Source organism: Gobio gobio (genome assembly GCF_949357685.1).
Source record: "Gobio gobio genome assembly, chromosome: 23".
In the NCBI taxonomy this organism is placed as follows: Eukaryota; Metazoa; Chordata; class Actinopteri; order Cypriniformes; family Gobionidae; genus Gobio; species Gobio gobio.
In genome coordinates, this window is record NC_137119.1 from 37,860,244 (window position 1) to 37,877,144 (window position 16,901).

The 16,901-nt window shown below is 35.5% G+C and overlaps 1 protein-coding gene across 2 annotated transcripts in view; it reads left to right on the top strand.

Annotated features, from left to right (window-relative positions):
* Positions 1-4,042: 4,042 nt before the first annotated feature.
* The window catches only part of grb7 (growth factor receptor bound protein 7), a 13,365-nt gene continuing 506 nt past the window's right edge, over positions 4,043-16,901 (top strand). Inside the window, exons 1-15 of one of the 2 annotated variants that reach the window (XM_079805839.1) lie at positions 4,043-4,166; positions 6,863-7,028; positions 9,384-9,510; positions 9,805-9,961; positions 11,570-11,691; positions 11,857-11,931; positions 12,017-12,154; positions 12,253-12,363; positions 13,445-13,543; positions 13,644-13,712; positions 13,880-13,999; positions 16,086-16,143; positions 16,242-16,329; positions 16,412-16,505; positions 16,588-16,901. The exon at positions 16,588-16,901 is cut by the window's right edge and continues 506 nt beyond it. In XM_079805839.1, the coding sequence (XP_079661965.1) occupies positions 6,865-7,028; positions 9,384-9,510; positions 9,805-9,961; positions 11,570-11,691; positions 11,857-11,931; positions 12,017-12,154; positions 12,253-12,363; positions 13,445-13,543; positions 13,644-13,712; positions 13,880-13,999; positions 16,086-16,143; positions 16,242-16,329; positions 16,412-16,505; positions 16,588-16,734 (1,569 nt within the window). In that variant the 5' untranslated portion in view covers positions 4,043-4,166; positions 6,863-6,864 and the 3' untranslated portion in view covers positions 16,735-16,901. The remainder of the gene's footprint in view (positions 4,167-6,862; positions 7,029-9,383; positions 9,511-9,804; positions 9,962-11,569; positions 11,692-11,856; positions 11,932-12,016; positions 12,155-12,252; positions 12,364-13,444; positions 13,544-13,643; positions 13,713-13,879; positions 14,000-16,085; positions 16,144-16,241; positions 16,330-16,411; positions 16,506-16,587) is intronic. The other variant, XM_079805840.1, reaches the window with a different exon arrangement.

Consider the following 16,901-nt stretch of genomic DNA (forward strand, 5'->3'; position numbering starts at 1 on the left):
AAGCTAAAGGTTAGCTAAATGTTTAATTGTTCCTCCAACATTAAAATGTATTTAGTGAAATTCAAATATATGGCAAGGTACACTACCATTCAAAAGTTAGGGGTCAGTAAGATTTGTACTTTATTTGAAAGAAATTAAGTTTGTAGTTTAAAATTGAGTCTAAGATTTATGTTTTTGGAAGAATTTTCTTACGCCCACCACAAATTTGATCAGAAAAACAGTAATATCCTCCTGGGACCCAGGAAGAGACTTTCGTCCACTGTAGTGGACATTATATTTTTGTGAATTTCTCTGACATCATACATACAGAGCACATTCGGCGCTTTGCAGAGATACCAAATGTTTGGAGGTTTCACCAGGACAACAACTTGTTACATTAATGTTTAGCATTCTTATGGAAATATGATAATATTTTTTATTTATAATTTAAATCTGATTAATTTTCTAAATGTTTGTTATAGATCAACATCTCAGGAAAATGTTATGCGTTTCTAATCAAAATATGACTTTCTGTTACAAAACAGGGCATTGATTTCATAAATGTCCACTGTAGTCGACACCAGGACTTAAATCATGTTTGTCAGGCATTCTGGAGACATAAGTGAATAGGGAAAGAAATTACATATCAATATTCCTGTGAAATATTAGATATTATTATGAAAATGTTGCCAATTATTACTCCCAGTATTACACTAAGAACACATTAATATGCAAATTAGATGCAGTGTATAGATACATTGTATTGAATGGGAAGATCTAAGTATGGCCATTTTACCCACATATTGCATAAAGTAAAATGTTATATCAATGCATTTCATTTTATCTTTCATAACATAGTTCAGAATAATCTTTAAACAAAGTTTGTTTAAAAAAAAAAACTGAAACCTAAAAATTGATTGGTGTTTTTAAAATAAATCCCATTGTTTTTGCCAATACATGCAATTTCATGTCATTTTATTTTTTTAAACAACCGAGTCCTGGTGTCAACTAAAGAGGACATATAACATATGAATAAAATATAATTTTTCAAAAATGTTTTTTTTATTTTTTTTTTTATTTGTTTCTTATGCTCTAAACAATGTAATGACATGAAAAAAAAAAAAATTCTGGGTCCCAGGAGAATATTGTGAAATATTACAATTCAACAAACAACTGTTTTCTATTTGAATATATTAAAAAACATTTTTGTGATGTGAAGCTGAATTTTCAGCATTGTTATTCCAGAAATCATTCTAATATGCTGATTTGCATTTGCATGTTATTAATGTTAAAAAATAGTTGGTTTCCATCAAAATAAAGTAAAATATTAAAATTGTGCATGGTATCAATCGTCTAAATGGATAGGCAGATTTTAAAGACTTCTTAAATTGTTTAAAGGAGATCCTGTATTAAATTAATAGTAATAGCTGTAGTAGGATGGTATTTTGCTGGAAAATATGGTTACCATGGTACATTTTTATGTATAACGGATAGATTCATTGCCCTATGATATATTTACAAAGAGCCCATGATGTACAGATTTACAGGTAAGAATGTATTTACGATAAAACAAAAAATTTTACATTTATTTTTTCATTTAAATAAAATTTTCTTATTTGCAGGGGGGGAAAAATAATGAATCGAAAAACAAATTGCGGCTTCAAGATTTACACATTTCAATCCATTCGGACACAGCCCCCTAGATCTTTAAAATGCATCCACCGTACGGTGCTCTGCAGTGCTCAAACAGGATAAACAGTACATTTTCAGTGATAGGGTTGCATGACAACTGTCACGCATTTGGCGTGAGACACACACGCTTTCATGGAGCTCTCAATACTTCTAGCGCTGTGTCAATACATTTGAATGGCTTAAGTGGATACACAACAGCTTCACTAGACAGGTGTTTGCAGCAAGTTTTGGTAAACAGTACAGCATAGTTTGCATTGATTATTACGTCAACCATATTTACTGTATCATTTTATTATGGAGAGTGATGGAGATGCAACATTGTTAACATTAATGTTAATGTTTTTCTTGTATTTAGCCCTCAGGTTTCCCTAATTTGCTCACACTCATACATATTGATGGTCAAATGTGACCATACACCTTAACTATTTTTCAATTAAATAAATGTTCTATATTTTAGTTCAATAATATTTATTGAATATTTTGAGAAGATCTTTTGGTACTAAATAGCCTACTATTTGTGCAATAATCTTTGTTAATTAATCACCACTTAAAGTATTATTTATATTACAATTAGAATAGTAATTAAGGTTAAAATAGAGAATTCAAAGAGGCAAATTAGAGTTATTTTGTGGCTAGACAAAATAATCATTTTCATTTGTAAAGCCATTATCCACCAGGTGCCTGTATGGCTCTTTAATCAATATACATGTCTAATCTAGTTGCTCAAAAAAGTATTGCAGATCATAACTGCTTACTTATTTTTAATACATATTTAGATATGATCAAACCCTTGATTTCTTTAAATGTGACATTTTAAAACGTTAATAACTTAGATTCTAATATTTTTTAATGATACTTATATGCACAAACAAGTGAATATTAATGAATCCGAGCACATAGCCTATAATTTAACCCAAAATACGTTTAAAATAGTGCTAAGGCATATTTATTTTCCTTATATGTACAGTAGGCAATACATATGAATTGATACTGAATCAAGACCCGCGGGCCACTGATCAGGGAGTCAGCCCATTGACTTATGTCCTGATCAGTGCCCTGACTACTGAACCAGGAGCTGATTGAGACGCACCCATTCTTGACAACTCAGAGATGTGGATTCGGACGGCAATTGAATTACCACACCACCTTGGTGTTTTTAGGCGGGTGGTGGGAGAAAAACACTGACATTCTGGATTCGGACGGCAATAAAATCACTGACTAGCCCCTGTCACAGGGCCGTGCACAGACATTTTGAGGGGCAGTGGCCCAAAACAAAATAAGGGGCAATGGGGTGGGGTGGCATTGGTGCTTGACTAGTCTGTTTTGATCTAATTTTGTGTCTATCGAAAATAGTGATATATGACATTGTATTATGTTGAATAAAGTTTTTGTGTCTATTTGTTAATGAAGGATTTGTGGACACAATGTTTTTTGGCTTTGTGGAGTAAATGTAATAGCTTTTATTTTGAAGAAAAAAGATACAAGACTCTAGGGGTAAGATGACCCAGCCATATTTGACACAGAAGGCTCCAAGTGGCATGCTGTTACTGGTGTTATTGTTTTTAAATGTAGCCTAATACTTATTGTAATTAACAGGTCTATTATTTAATATTTTCATGAATTAGATGTACATTTCAGGCATCTTCACTTTCATTAAAACCTCTAGGTTAGTTGAGTGATTTCTATTATGATATAAAAAATTCCTTTCAGATGATTATCTTTTACTGGGATTCAGATTTTTCTGTTATCAGTTATTCAATTAATCTACAAAACTGTCAAAATAAAATTAAGTCGAATATTTGTAGTATTTTACATTATGACACGGAGGATAAAGCCTAAATAGTAATAAGAATTATATCAAAAGTAATTTAAACATTCTGTAACAGTTTATGAGTTATTATATGGAATTAGGCCTATATATTCTACAAAGTTTGCCATCAACAGCAAAGTTGGTGTTATTTAGGCTATATTAGAGTTCGGGTACAAAAACTTGATTACAAGAATTATAATTATCTTCCAAGAACGTGTATTTTGTACAAGTTGTTAGCACTATTAGAAGATCAGGAGCAAAATAAGACCCATAGAAATACAAAAACAAACTACCAAATTACTAATTCCGCGGATTGTAATGCATAGCCTACTGTTAATGCGACGACATTCTGGAACTGTCGTCTCCTATCTCTTTTTTTAAAATCTAAAAGGACATGGCAGAATCAAGTTACACATGAGTAGTAGAAAGACCAGCATGACCTCATCACTTACCTGTCTGTCTGTTAAGCGTAGGCATGAACTTTACCTGCCCTTCCTGCAGCTGTGCATTCACGAGCTCCGCCCACGAGCGAGGTGAGGTGTTTTCAAACGAAACTCGACTGGAGTAAAGAGGATGTTACTCATGCCGGCTGGACTGGATGACACGCTCTACACACACTAACCCCTGCGTGTGTCGCACTTTACCGATACCAGAGTTCAACAACAAGTCGACAGTGTACATGTAGGTGAGTCTTTTACACTGTTTTTATTACACTGTATGACTTTAACTCAGTGGCTCTGCATGTCAACATCAAAACAGAAACTGTTAACCGTACAAATCTCTGATCTAAACTGCGACACTGAGCTGTTCATAAATACGTGATGTCCTAATTGTATATTAAAAGTTTAGTGAGAAGAAATATGATTTGCTTCATGAGTGCTGATTACACAACTGATATAGCCTAATACGCTTCACGTATTATAACAGAAAAAAACGGTATAATCCTACCATGATATCACTGTCATTTCAATGCCAAAATCTGGTCCAATTTACGTAATACGGTACTCCAGGGTGCATGGGAATAACATGGTATTTTTTATTTAGTGCGAATTTCATAAATGTTCACAAAAACTACTGTTTTTGACCATTGACTGTACAGTGGAAAGAATAAAGGAAACACAGAACAGGTTCAAATTACTCATTGTCATCAATGTCATTATTTTTAATGATTACTTAAATAAAAAAAAAGATACAGTGTGTGCAATTTGTTCACATGAGTTTATGACATAATATAGTGCTAATAGGTATTTTCTAAAGATTAATATTAGTGAGTTTAATAGCCTAATATTAATGATAATGTTGAATAATATCCTGAGAGGATTGGTTTGGGGATTTGTTTTTAAGTTTGATGAAACCATCAAAATATGAGGGAAATATTGTAAATATGAGGGATTAACAAAACTCTAAACTTGGTTACGGTATTTATCTGACAAATTTAAACCACAGCTAAAAGGTTTTAGCAAGAACCTATGAAATATTAATAACTGTTTACGTTGTAGTAAATGTATGTTTTTTTCAAATATGAATAAACCCAGCCGTTGGTTAAATTTTTAAATTACATTTTTTAACCCAACTTTTGGGTTTGTCCATATTTTACCCAACTTTGGGTTGAAACAACCCAGCAAAAATCTATGAAATATTAATAACTTTTTACGTTATAGTAAATGTATGCTTCTTTTCAAATATGGACAAACCCAGCCGTTGGGTCAAATTTTTTTATTACATTTTTTAACCCAACGTTTGGGTTTGTCCATATTTGACCCAAATTTGGGTTGAAACAACCCAGCAAGAATCTATGAAATATTAATAACTGTTTACGTTATAGTAAATGTATGATTTTTTTCAAATATGGATAAACCCAGTCGCTGGGTTAAATTTTTAATAACATTTTTCAACCCAACGGTTGGGTATGTCCATATTTGACCCAAGTTTGGGTTAAAACAACCCAGCATTTTTTAGAGTGTTCATAATTTCTTTGTATGACAGCCTGGCCCAAAATTATGTTAATTCATATAAATGACTGCATATACATTTTGAATGATTTGAATAAAGGTTGAAGATGTCCATTTTTCTTTTGGGCGCTACTGTAAGTTAAAGAGAAAGAAAAAGTTGGGGGAAACTGCTCTAGAATATTGAGTATTGTTTGTTTCTGGGATGTTAAACGGAATAACTGCTTTATTGAGTAGTAAGAGTATAGGGTTACACTTTACTGTACAGTGTCATTGTTACAGTGTAATTATATATTTAAGTACTGAGTAATATTGATTAACTACATGTACTTACTATAGGGTTAGGGTAGGATTAGGGTTTGGTTGAGGGTTAGTTGCATGTAATTATGCATAATTTACTGTTATTACTATGGTAAGTACATGTAACATAACACTGATAATGTAAAATAAAGTGTTACGAGTAGTATTTCATTGTTTGAGCAATGCTATATATTACACTATATTATAGTCCTACTATAGCCTCGTTTAGGGGACAAAACAACAGTTCAAAGCAGAATAAACCAGAGTTGTGTGTGGCAGCGCGTCATGCAAAGGACGGAGCAACAGATGCATAACGGCTTGCCCTTACTTTCATTTCTCCAACGTGTTTGTTTGTGCGCCACTTTGACTTTGTTCAACACGCAACCTCTCTGAAGATGCACGTTTAAGAGAAATCCACAAATGCTCTTTTCTCTTTGAGCATGAAACGGGGTCTGTGTGGTTTACCTTCTTTGTCATATGATGTAAGTAGAGCCCGCAGCCTTGTTCGTGGACAATGGAGCTTTATTTGCCCGAGAGTGACATCACCCTTTTAATTTGACAGGTGCAAGACAGTGTTTGAGTGTGTTCGAGACAGAAAAGAAAGCAATTGTGTGTGATTTCTTTGTGTAGTTGCATGAATATTAGAACATGTTGATTTTCTACATCAGAGCACTTTGTGCTTTAACAAACAGACTTGCGGAGAAGTGTTGACAAGCATTTGTTTATTGTGGAGTGTGTGCTGGTTTAAGAGGTGAATGGTTGAATTTCACTGCCAGCTTCCTGGTTCACAAGTTCCTGTGTGATCAGACACAGTCAACAATTCTGTCTCCTTTAGCAACAGTGAATAAAAGATGGATAACAAACAATTGTGAAAGGTGTGACTTAAACACTCTCTTACACAGATTCGGCACACGTCATTGGTCTCTTATTGTTCTTGGCTGAAAATCAGGTTCTGTCGCGTTGAGTAAAGATCTATTTTGGGAAGGGAAACTTCGTCTGTACTTAGGAAAACAAATTTTGAATGTTGTCGCGAGTCTTGACACGTGGTTGGTGTAGAGTAGCAATAGTCGAGTGTATGAATCACACCTGTAGTCATTTTTCACTTCTGTTTGTTGTGTCTTTCTCTCTGCAGTGATGGAGGTGGAAGGCTGTAGGCCAGAGGTGGAAGTGTTTAGGAGGTCAAAGGTTGAGACGATGTCCAGAAGAGATTCGGTGTCTGTGAAATGTTCTCCATCATCCCAAAACCTTCAGATGTCAACGCCCCGATCGATCCCTCTGACCATGAGAAACACCCACAGGTACTCGTGGCACTTGGAGCTTATTGTATTCTTTGGCTGTGGTGGAAAATTTGCTTAAAATACAAACTGACCTACATTAAAAAATAAATAAAAAATGGCAATGATATAATAATTTTTTTTTAATTATATATTTTACATAAATCATTTTATTTTATTAAATATAAATTACTTTTTCATATAATTTATTTTATTCAATATTAATTAAAGGTGCACTATGTAAACATTTTTCAGTAAAATATCCAAAAACCACTGGGCCAGTGTTATATATTTTGTTCAGTTGAGTACTTACAAATTCAGTTGAGTACTTACAAATATCCCAAATGTTTCCATCTATTTGTAAATCGTGAGAAATTGCTATTTTAACCAAGGAACCGGGACGTGTGAGGGAGTCGCCTGTCGATGGCGTCATATCTGCGTTACTCTCGGTTTCCAGTTTTATTCTGCAGAAACGCTTTACTCTCACTGCAGTGTGAACAAGTGTCATAGCAGCCGCCGAGAAAACACACAGAGTAACGTCATAACATTATTTTCAACACACTCAGATGTGTCTAATATGATAAACAGAGCTGCGTTACCTCATATTCATGACCGGAAAAGCTGAAATGTGTCATAATAAAAGTCCTGCCGAAGACTGTCATAATAAAAGTCCAGCCGCTCTTCTCATTAACAATCGCTCCAGCGGCCTTGCTCAGCTCCACAACACTCGGTCCTGCTTCTGCTTCAAACTACAGTAACGTCAATAATCGCATCCATGAACATGATTTCTGCCCGAGTCCTATCCCGATTCTTTTCCCACCGGCTGTGAGGTGAAGACCACATGTCCCAGGATTCTGAGCTCAAACGTGGCGTCATCAAACTACGCCTTTGTTTTGAACAGGCGACCTCTAGCAGACGGAAAAGTTACATAGTGCAGCTTTAAAACAATTTTTTTAACTAAATAGACTATAAAATAAATAGCCTAAATATACTATAGCAATTGTTTGTAAACCATTCCAAGTTGAATTTAAAGTTAAAGGGATAGTTCACCCAAAAACAATTTTTTTATGTTTATCTGCTTACCCCCAGGGCATCCAAGATGTAGGTGTCTTTGTTTCTTCAGTAGAACACAAATGAAGATTTTTAACTCCAACCGTTGCAGTGTGATAGTCGTATAATGCATGTCAATGGGGATATTTTAGAGTATGAAAGCAATGAGAGTAAAAACACATAGACATACGAATCTTTATTAAACCATGCGGCTCGTGGGGACACATTGATGTTTTAAGACACGAAATGATCGCTTTCTGTGAGAAACCGAACAGTATTTATGTTATTTTTTTACCTCTTATCAGACGAATGTCATCTAGTATTCCCAGCGCCATAACTTCCGACGAATAAGGTCAAAATACTAGCAGGATCAAAGATATATATACGTAGATGCCTCATTCGACCGATCCACGCAGGCACTAATGAGGAATCTATGTATACATCTATGATCGCGCCGGTATTTTGCATGTATTTTGACCTTATTCGCCGGAAGTGATGGCGCGGGGACGGCTGATGCAGAGCCATAGAAAAAACAACAAATGCATCGATTCGCTTCAGAAGGCCTTTATTAACCCCCCGGAGCCGCGTGGAGCAGTTATTTGACGGACAGATGCATTTTTTTATGGACTTCAAAAACAGAGCAACTATTACTGCTATTATAACGCTTGGATTAGCCAGAACATTTTTAATATAACGTCTGAAAGAAGAATGTCATATACACCTCGGATGACCTGAGGGTGAGTAAATCATGGGCTAATTTTCATTTTTGGATGAACTATCCCTTTAAGATCTAATGTTTTAGTACGCATTACTGGCCTTATTGTGGTTTTGTTTTATTTTATTTTATTTTAAACTATTACAATAATGTATAAGCAGTTCCAAGTTAAATTTAAAGTCAACATGAAATCAATAATGACTTTATTGACCCTAATTAAACTAAATAAAATTACCAGCAAATTTAATTCTGTAGAAATAGAGCCTAAACAGTTTCAAACAGTTCCAGGTTGATTTTATGTTGTTCTGTTGATTGAATTTATTTTTTACACAAATAGTTTCATTTAATATAAATAATGTTTTTATTTTAAACTTTTGTAATAGTTTATAAGCGTTCCAAGTTAAATTTGAAGTCGTCATGAAAGCAAGATGACATGCATGCCTGTTATGATTTTTTTTTTACATTTTTTGAGCAATTTTAGCAAATGTACTGCTTTACATTTCCTCTTGTTGAAAGTCCCGTTTCAGTGGTATGCATGTCGTTACGGAAATAAAATGTGTTGACATGTTCGTGATGCTTTCTAATTATTATTCTCCCTGGTCTTGTGATTCTAGCGTCCCATCAAATGGGGAATTTCGAGCCTCATCTGCACCTTTGATTCCCAATCCGTTTCCGGAGCTCTGCAGTCCGACGCACTCCCCGGTGCTGACCGGATCTCTGGGCTCTGACAGCAGCACACATGTAAGCGTGGAGTGATGGTTTAATGGGCGACACAAATGACAGGCAGTTGCCCGTGGCAGTAATTATAATAGGTGACAGGCGCAATGACACGCCATCCTCTGGGGAAAAACAAGCATGCATACACAACAACACATCATTGAGTTCATAGACGTGTCATTAAAAATACACAACACAATCACATACTTTGGCGCTCAAAAAAGTTCATGACCTTAAACAAATTGAGACATGGAATGTCAGATGCATCTTAGTTCCTGACAGATTAATGATCAGGTTCTTGTGTATGTGTATTCGTAGGTGGTTCGTGTTTTTGGGGACGCCTCACACAGTCGTTCCGTCTTGGTGTCGTCTGGGACGACAGCACATGATGTTTGTCATATGCTCGCGCAGAGCGCCCACTGTACGGACGAGGAGAGCTGGGCCCTCATAGAACATCATTCTGCTCTGGGCCTGGGTAAGACACACTGATACACTTCCACTACCCTCCTGAGAGTGTCATCTTCCATAATTCCATCACACAAATACTTTCATAATGCAATGTAAAATTGCATAATTCACCTACAAATTTTTGAATTGTAAAACACAGTGGGTTGCTGCTTTGCATGCAGTTCGTTGTTTGCATGCACTTGATTTTTCACTGCAGAACAAGTGACCTTCTAGTGTTTAGCTTTTGATAAATCAACATTCACCCATTGCACATTCATGGCTCATTGTTTGGACAAAATCCACTAAATGCCATCTCAAATGCCAGCTTGTTTGTTTCTGAAGTCCATAAAAAGCTGACTAGTCTAATTGTGCTTTTAAATTGACTGATTCTTTGCTGAGAGAAATCTGGCCACGGGCTGTTATGTGGAAAATGGCACTGAAATGAACCCAACCAACGTGTTATACAGGCTTTTATAATTGCTTTAGTTATGCTTTTGACAGGTGTTGGGTTGGATGAACCTTTGGTTTCAGAAATTGCATTTTGTGATGGTGTTTATGTATGACAGTTTAATTGGTAAAAATTAGTTTAATAATAAACTAGTCATAATTAGTTTAATTTAATAATTATAATATCAGATCCACAAAAATGTTTAGTGGATTTTAGGTTTTTTTTTTTCAAAACCCAGAGACTTTAAATAATATTTTAAAATGTAATAATAATTTTCTTTAATAATAATAATTTAAAGATTTTTTTATTTAATTTATTTGAATCTAAATCAAGAAATTAAGAAATGTATTGAATGTATTGACACCATTTGTAAATTAAAATTTTATAAAATTAGTTGGAATTTAATTTAAGAAAAGTATTGACTAATTTAAAAAAAATAAAGTTAATTTTTTAATATTTTATGTACTTTTTGTAATTTAATTAAATTAGATAAATTAAAATGTATTGATGATTTTAAGAATATTTTTTCCTTAATTTTATTAGTTTTTTTAATTTAATTAGTTTGAATTTAATTTAAGAAATATATTGACTAATAACCATTAATAACCAAATAATAACCATTTGTTTCTAAACATTTTATAAAATTTGTTTGTTTAAATTTCAATTTATTTCAGAAATGTATCGATTAATTAAAAAAAAACATTTATTTCTTAATAATTTATAAAATTAGTTTTAATTGAATGTAATTAGTTTGAAGTTAGTTTAATTTAAGAAATGTATTGATTCATTTGGAAAATTAACCATTTCTTAATATTTTATAAAATTTGTTTGAATATAATGTAATTTTAAAAATGAACCATTTCTTAATAATTTATATACTTTTTAATTTAATTTATTTGAATTTAATTTAATTCAAGAAATGTATTCATTAAAAAATAACCATTTGTTTCTTTTTATATATATATAGTTAATTAGTTTTAATTCAATTAAATTAGCTTTAATTCAATTTAAGAAATGTATTGATTCATTTGAAAAATTAACCATTTGTTTCTTCACACTAAAAGCTTTAATTATGTCCGTGTTTATTTACTATCTTGTTTAAGGGCTGTAGGTGACTGATGGACATAAATAAGTGCTGTGTGTTATTGTGAGTGTGTAGGAGCTTTCATTGTGTGAATGTTTTTTCAGAGCGCTGTCTGGAAGACCATGAGCTTGTGGTGCAGGTGCAGTCCTCCTGGCCTGTAGAGAGCGACACTAAGCTGATCTTCCGCAAAAACTACGCCAAGTACGAGTTCTTCAAAAAACCTGTGGTATGAAGCCTCTTCTTCGTCTAAAAATACTCAACTTTTAGAATGATGCCATTTTAATGAACATACAATCACAATCCATCTTCTACATTGTGACATATTTCAGAGTGAAGATTGTAAAATGTAGACATTTTGAAAAGTGTTTGTTTCTCTCCCCCTGTTATGCAGTTATTTTTGCCAGAGCACATGATCTCTGATTGCACTGATGTCACTAAAGGCACAACATCATCAGAGCTGGTGCAGGTATGACGATCTAGAGCTTTTAAAAACGACAAATGGCTTTTTTTATTGCCTCCATAAAACCAGTAAATGTCTGTCTCTCTTGAAGAATTTGGTGAAGAGTGGTTCCTGTCCAGAGATTCAAGGCTTTCTCCACGTGAGAGAGGGTGGGAAAAAATCCTGGAAGAAACTCTATTTCGTTTTACGACGGTCTGGACTGTACTGCTCCAACAAAGGACAATCAAAGGTGCCGTACACAAACACAGTGCTCCGTTTGAAAATTTACTTCAGTATATACACACATAAACATGCATATAACATTTGGATGCATATGTATGTTTGCAGGAACCTCGACACCTGCAGTTTGTCGGAGATCTGGAAGATCTGGATGTGTTTACAGTCTTCAATGGCCGTAAACTTTACGGGGCACCAGGAGCGCACGTCTTCTGCATTAAAGTAAGCAACAGGAACAGAGAATCATCTATAGTATTAGAGTGTTTATTCATATCAAGTTTTTGTCATTTTATATTTTAAAAAAATGTATTCGTTTTTTTAGCTTTAAATAATTTTATTAGATTTTTATCTTTTATTATTTTTAGGATTTTTAGTATTTTAACTTAAAGCTTATTTTATTTTATTTAGTTTTTTTGTGTATGTTTTTCATCTAATATATTATATTAGATGCAATATTTTATATTATATTAGATCTATATTTTATTTCAGCTTTGTTTCAATTAACGTAAATTATATTTAATAGTTTTAGTTTTAGGAAATTCATTAAATTAATTTATTAATTTATTAATTCATGCTAAACCACTTTTATAAATAAAGAAATTTGTTTAAAATGCCCCAATTATGGTATTTTAAAGGTCCTAATTTTGTTTTGGCGTCTCCTACAACAGGTTTACATGCATCCAAGGTCAAAAAACACATTAATATTCTCACAATATACATTGTAGCATCAGCTCTTTTTTCAAGCTCCGGATAGTCCTCAGTGCATTAACGATGGTGTAGGTTTTACCGTATAAATTCCAGTGTGATTCCTCATCCTTTGGAAGTGGATTTGCTTTGGGAGCGCTGTCGACAACACAAACCAAACTCTTCCCGTCTCAGCTACAACTACAGTGTTTGAGGGTCAAAATAGACATTGTTTACGGTCAGCCAATGAAAACCATAGGCTTTCTTTATGCAAATCTGTTACAAACCTACATTGGTTCATGCATGAAGTTAGACTGGAATTACTGAAGACTCGTTTCAGTCGATTCAGAATCGTTTCTTTATTTTGAGAGACAATAACTCCATGTATCTGCAGGATGATCTTTGAAACTTTGCAGACCTTTTACATTTGCAAAATGTCAAATCACACACTACATAAAAGGTAATGTCTGAAAAAGCATAACGGGGCACTTTAAGCTTTTAAAAAACGCAAAACGGTTTTCAATTAGGGTTTGGATTATTTAGCTACATAACAGCAAAAGAAGTCTATGGTATGTCCTCATGTAGAATGAACATGTAAATGTGTGTGTATGTATGCTAGGCCTCAAAAGACAGGTTTCGCTGTCAGGACTTGAAGCTGATGTGTGCTGACAGTGAGCAGAGCCGCACATGCTGGATCACGGCCTTCAGATTGTTTAAGGTACATGAACAGTGAACACACACAGACTTGCTAAGAATGCACACTGGAATAGTTCCATCTGTAACCTGCAATGAAAGTGACATTTGTGGGTGTGTTTTAGCACGGGAAACAGCTCCAGTGTAATTACCAGCTCGCCCAGTCCAGCGCCAGACTTCACAAAGACTCCAAGGTACAGTAAACTTCTCTCAATCTCCAAAAACGCTTAAAAGTAGCCCTAAAAGTAATGCATACGACTCGCGCGCTATATTCTGAAATTAGCTTTGTGTGAGTTATTCACTGATCTTCCCTTCAAATCTTCATCACACGTGTTGTCTTCCTCCACTGTGTAATCATCAGTTTACAGACAGGGATGAGTCGATGGTTGCCATGGATTTTTCCGGGAAGAGCGGCGGACGAGTGATTCAGAATCCACACGAGGCCCAGAATGCAGAGCAGGAGGAAGGACACAACTGGCGGGTGTGTATGTGTATGTGCTCGAGGGAAACTATGAAAATCAATTTTGTAAACAGAATTCATGTAACAGTGCTGAAACATGCTGTGAACACCTGCTCTAATGTAATGTTCAGGCAAAAGCTTCCCAGATCAGTTGATATGCAATTATAATAAGCAAGAGTTTGCATAATATTCATGTGAGCACAGTTTTCTCTCCTGTGACAAAGTCTGAACTATATATATATATATATCCATATATATATATATATATATATATATATATATATATATATATATATATATATATATATATATATATATATATATATATATATATATATATATATATATATATATATATATATATATATATATATATATATATATATATATATATATATATATATATATATATATATATATATATATATATACAAATCTGGAAAAATTAAGAGACCACTTAACATTGATTTCTCTATTTTTATATATATATTCTGTGTCCCCCTCGGTAGAAATGGGCCATCGCGTTGGCGAGGGCACTGCGGTACGATCAAAAAGGGCACTTTCACTTTCTCAATTAAAGGGGCAGGGGCTCAAGCCCCCCCCTGTGCACGTCTCTTCTCCACTAGACCCCTAAAGGTGTGCTGTGGTATCTGGCACCAAGATGTTAGCAGCAGATCCTTTAAGTCCTGTAAGTTGCGAAGTGGGGCCTCCATGGATTGGACTTGTTTGTTCAGCGGATCCCACAGATGCTCGATTGGATTGAGATCGGGGGAATTTGGAGGCCAAGTCAACACCTCAAACTCGTTGTGCTCCTCAAACCATTCCTGAACCATTTTTGCTTTGTGTCAGGCGCATTATCTGCTGAAAGAGCCACAGCCACCAGGGAATACCGCTTCCATGAAAGGCTGTACATGGTCTGCAACAGCTTAGGTAGGTGATACGTGTCAAAGTAACATCCACATGGATGGCAGGACCCAAGGTTTCCCATTAGAACGTTGCCCAAAGCATCACAGCCTCCGCCGGCTTGCCTTCTTCCCATAGTGCACCTGGTGCCATGTGTTCCCCAGGTAAGCGACGCACACACACCCGGCCATCCACGTGATGTAAAAGAAAGCGTGATTCATCAGACCAGGCCACCTTCTTCCATTGCTCCGTGGTCCAGTTCTGATGCTCACGTGCCACTGTTGGTGCTTTCGGCGGTGGACAGGGGTCAGCATGGGCACCCTGACTGCAGTTTGAGCTCCAGTAGCTCGTCTGTTTGATCGGACCACACGGGCCAGCCTTCGCTCCACACGTGCATCAATGAGCCTTGGCCGCCCATGACCCTGTGGCCGGTTCTCCACTGTTCCTTCCTTGGAGCACTTTTGATAGAGACTGACCACTGCAGACCCCAGTGGGAACACCCCACAAGAGCTGCAGTTTTGGAGATGCTCAGACCCAGTCGCCCTTGTCAAACTCGCTCAAATCCTTACGCTTGCCCATTTTTCCTGCTTCTAACACATCAACTTGAGGACAAAATGTTCACTTGCTGCCTAATACATCCCACCCACTAACAGGTGCCGTGATGAAGAGATAATCAGTGGTCATAATGTTATGCTTGATCGGTGTACTATATATACACTGAGCATAATGAAAGAAGTCTCTTATGCTCACCAAGGCTGCATTTATTTGATCAAAAATACAATAAAAACAGTAATATTGTGAAATATTATTACAATTTAAAATAGCTGTTTTCTATTGTAAAATATGTTAAAATATAATATATTCCTGTGATCAAAGCTGTATTTTCAGCATCATCACTCCAGTCTTCAGTGTCACATGATCCTTCAGAAATCATTCTGATATGATGATTTGCTGCTCAAGAAAAATGTCTGATTATTATCAGTGTTGAAAACAGTTGTGCTGCTTCATATTTTTGTGTAAACTCTGACACATTATTTTAAGGATTCTTTAAAGAATAGAAAGTTTAAAAAATCTTGTAATATTTTACATTTATTTAACCTTGCTGGAATTCAAATTAATGATTTAAATTCCAATAAATCTTGAAAATTAAATGAATGTAGTCTATCACTGCATTTTTCCCTAATGGTGTGTTTTTGTGCTTCAGAAGAGAGAAGCGTTACGGCACAGTTTACCCACAAACGGTCACGCGTCACAGCTCTCCGGTGAGTCTCGTGTCAACATCCACATCACACAACATATAAGCAACAAAGAAGAATCTCTCATTAGTAAAATCTTTCTGTGTGTGTGTGTGTGTCTACAGCGGTACATCGGGTTCAGCCGTGGTTCCATGGGGGCGTGTCTCGTAAGGAAGCTCAAAGGCTATTGGAGGAGCAGGGTCAGGTGGACGGGTAAGAATCATAAGAGGTTTCTTTGCTTGCGTACTTTTGCGCTGTAAGGTTGTATTTATATGGTTTCCTCCGTTCTCTGCAGGATGTTTTTGATGCGTGACAGTCAGCTGCACATAGAGTGCTTTGTGTTGTCCATGTGCTTTAGACTGAAGACGAAACACTACCTCATCATCCCCGTGAGTCTTTATTTCTCACTGTGCACTAGAAAAGTATGAGACATTTTCATCATGGTGTGTTTTTCTGTGTGTGTGTGTGTAGCTGGAGCAGGGGGACAGACTGTACTACACTATGGACGATGGCGTCACACTGTTCACAGATCTGCTGCAGTTGGTGGAGTTTCACCAGATCAACCGGGGCATCTTGCCTGTTTGTCTCAAACACCCTTGCACTCGCATCGCACTCTAAACCTTGAACTTTGACCTCTCCCCAAAACTGGAACCTAACTGACCCAGCACCAGTTTCTGGACCGTTAAAGTTCATGCAGTGGATGTCAGGACAGTCCGCAGTGTTTCTATTTATATTTCATAGACTAGTCCCGTGTAGCACACTTTTGGGCTTATGCAGGTCTGTAA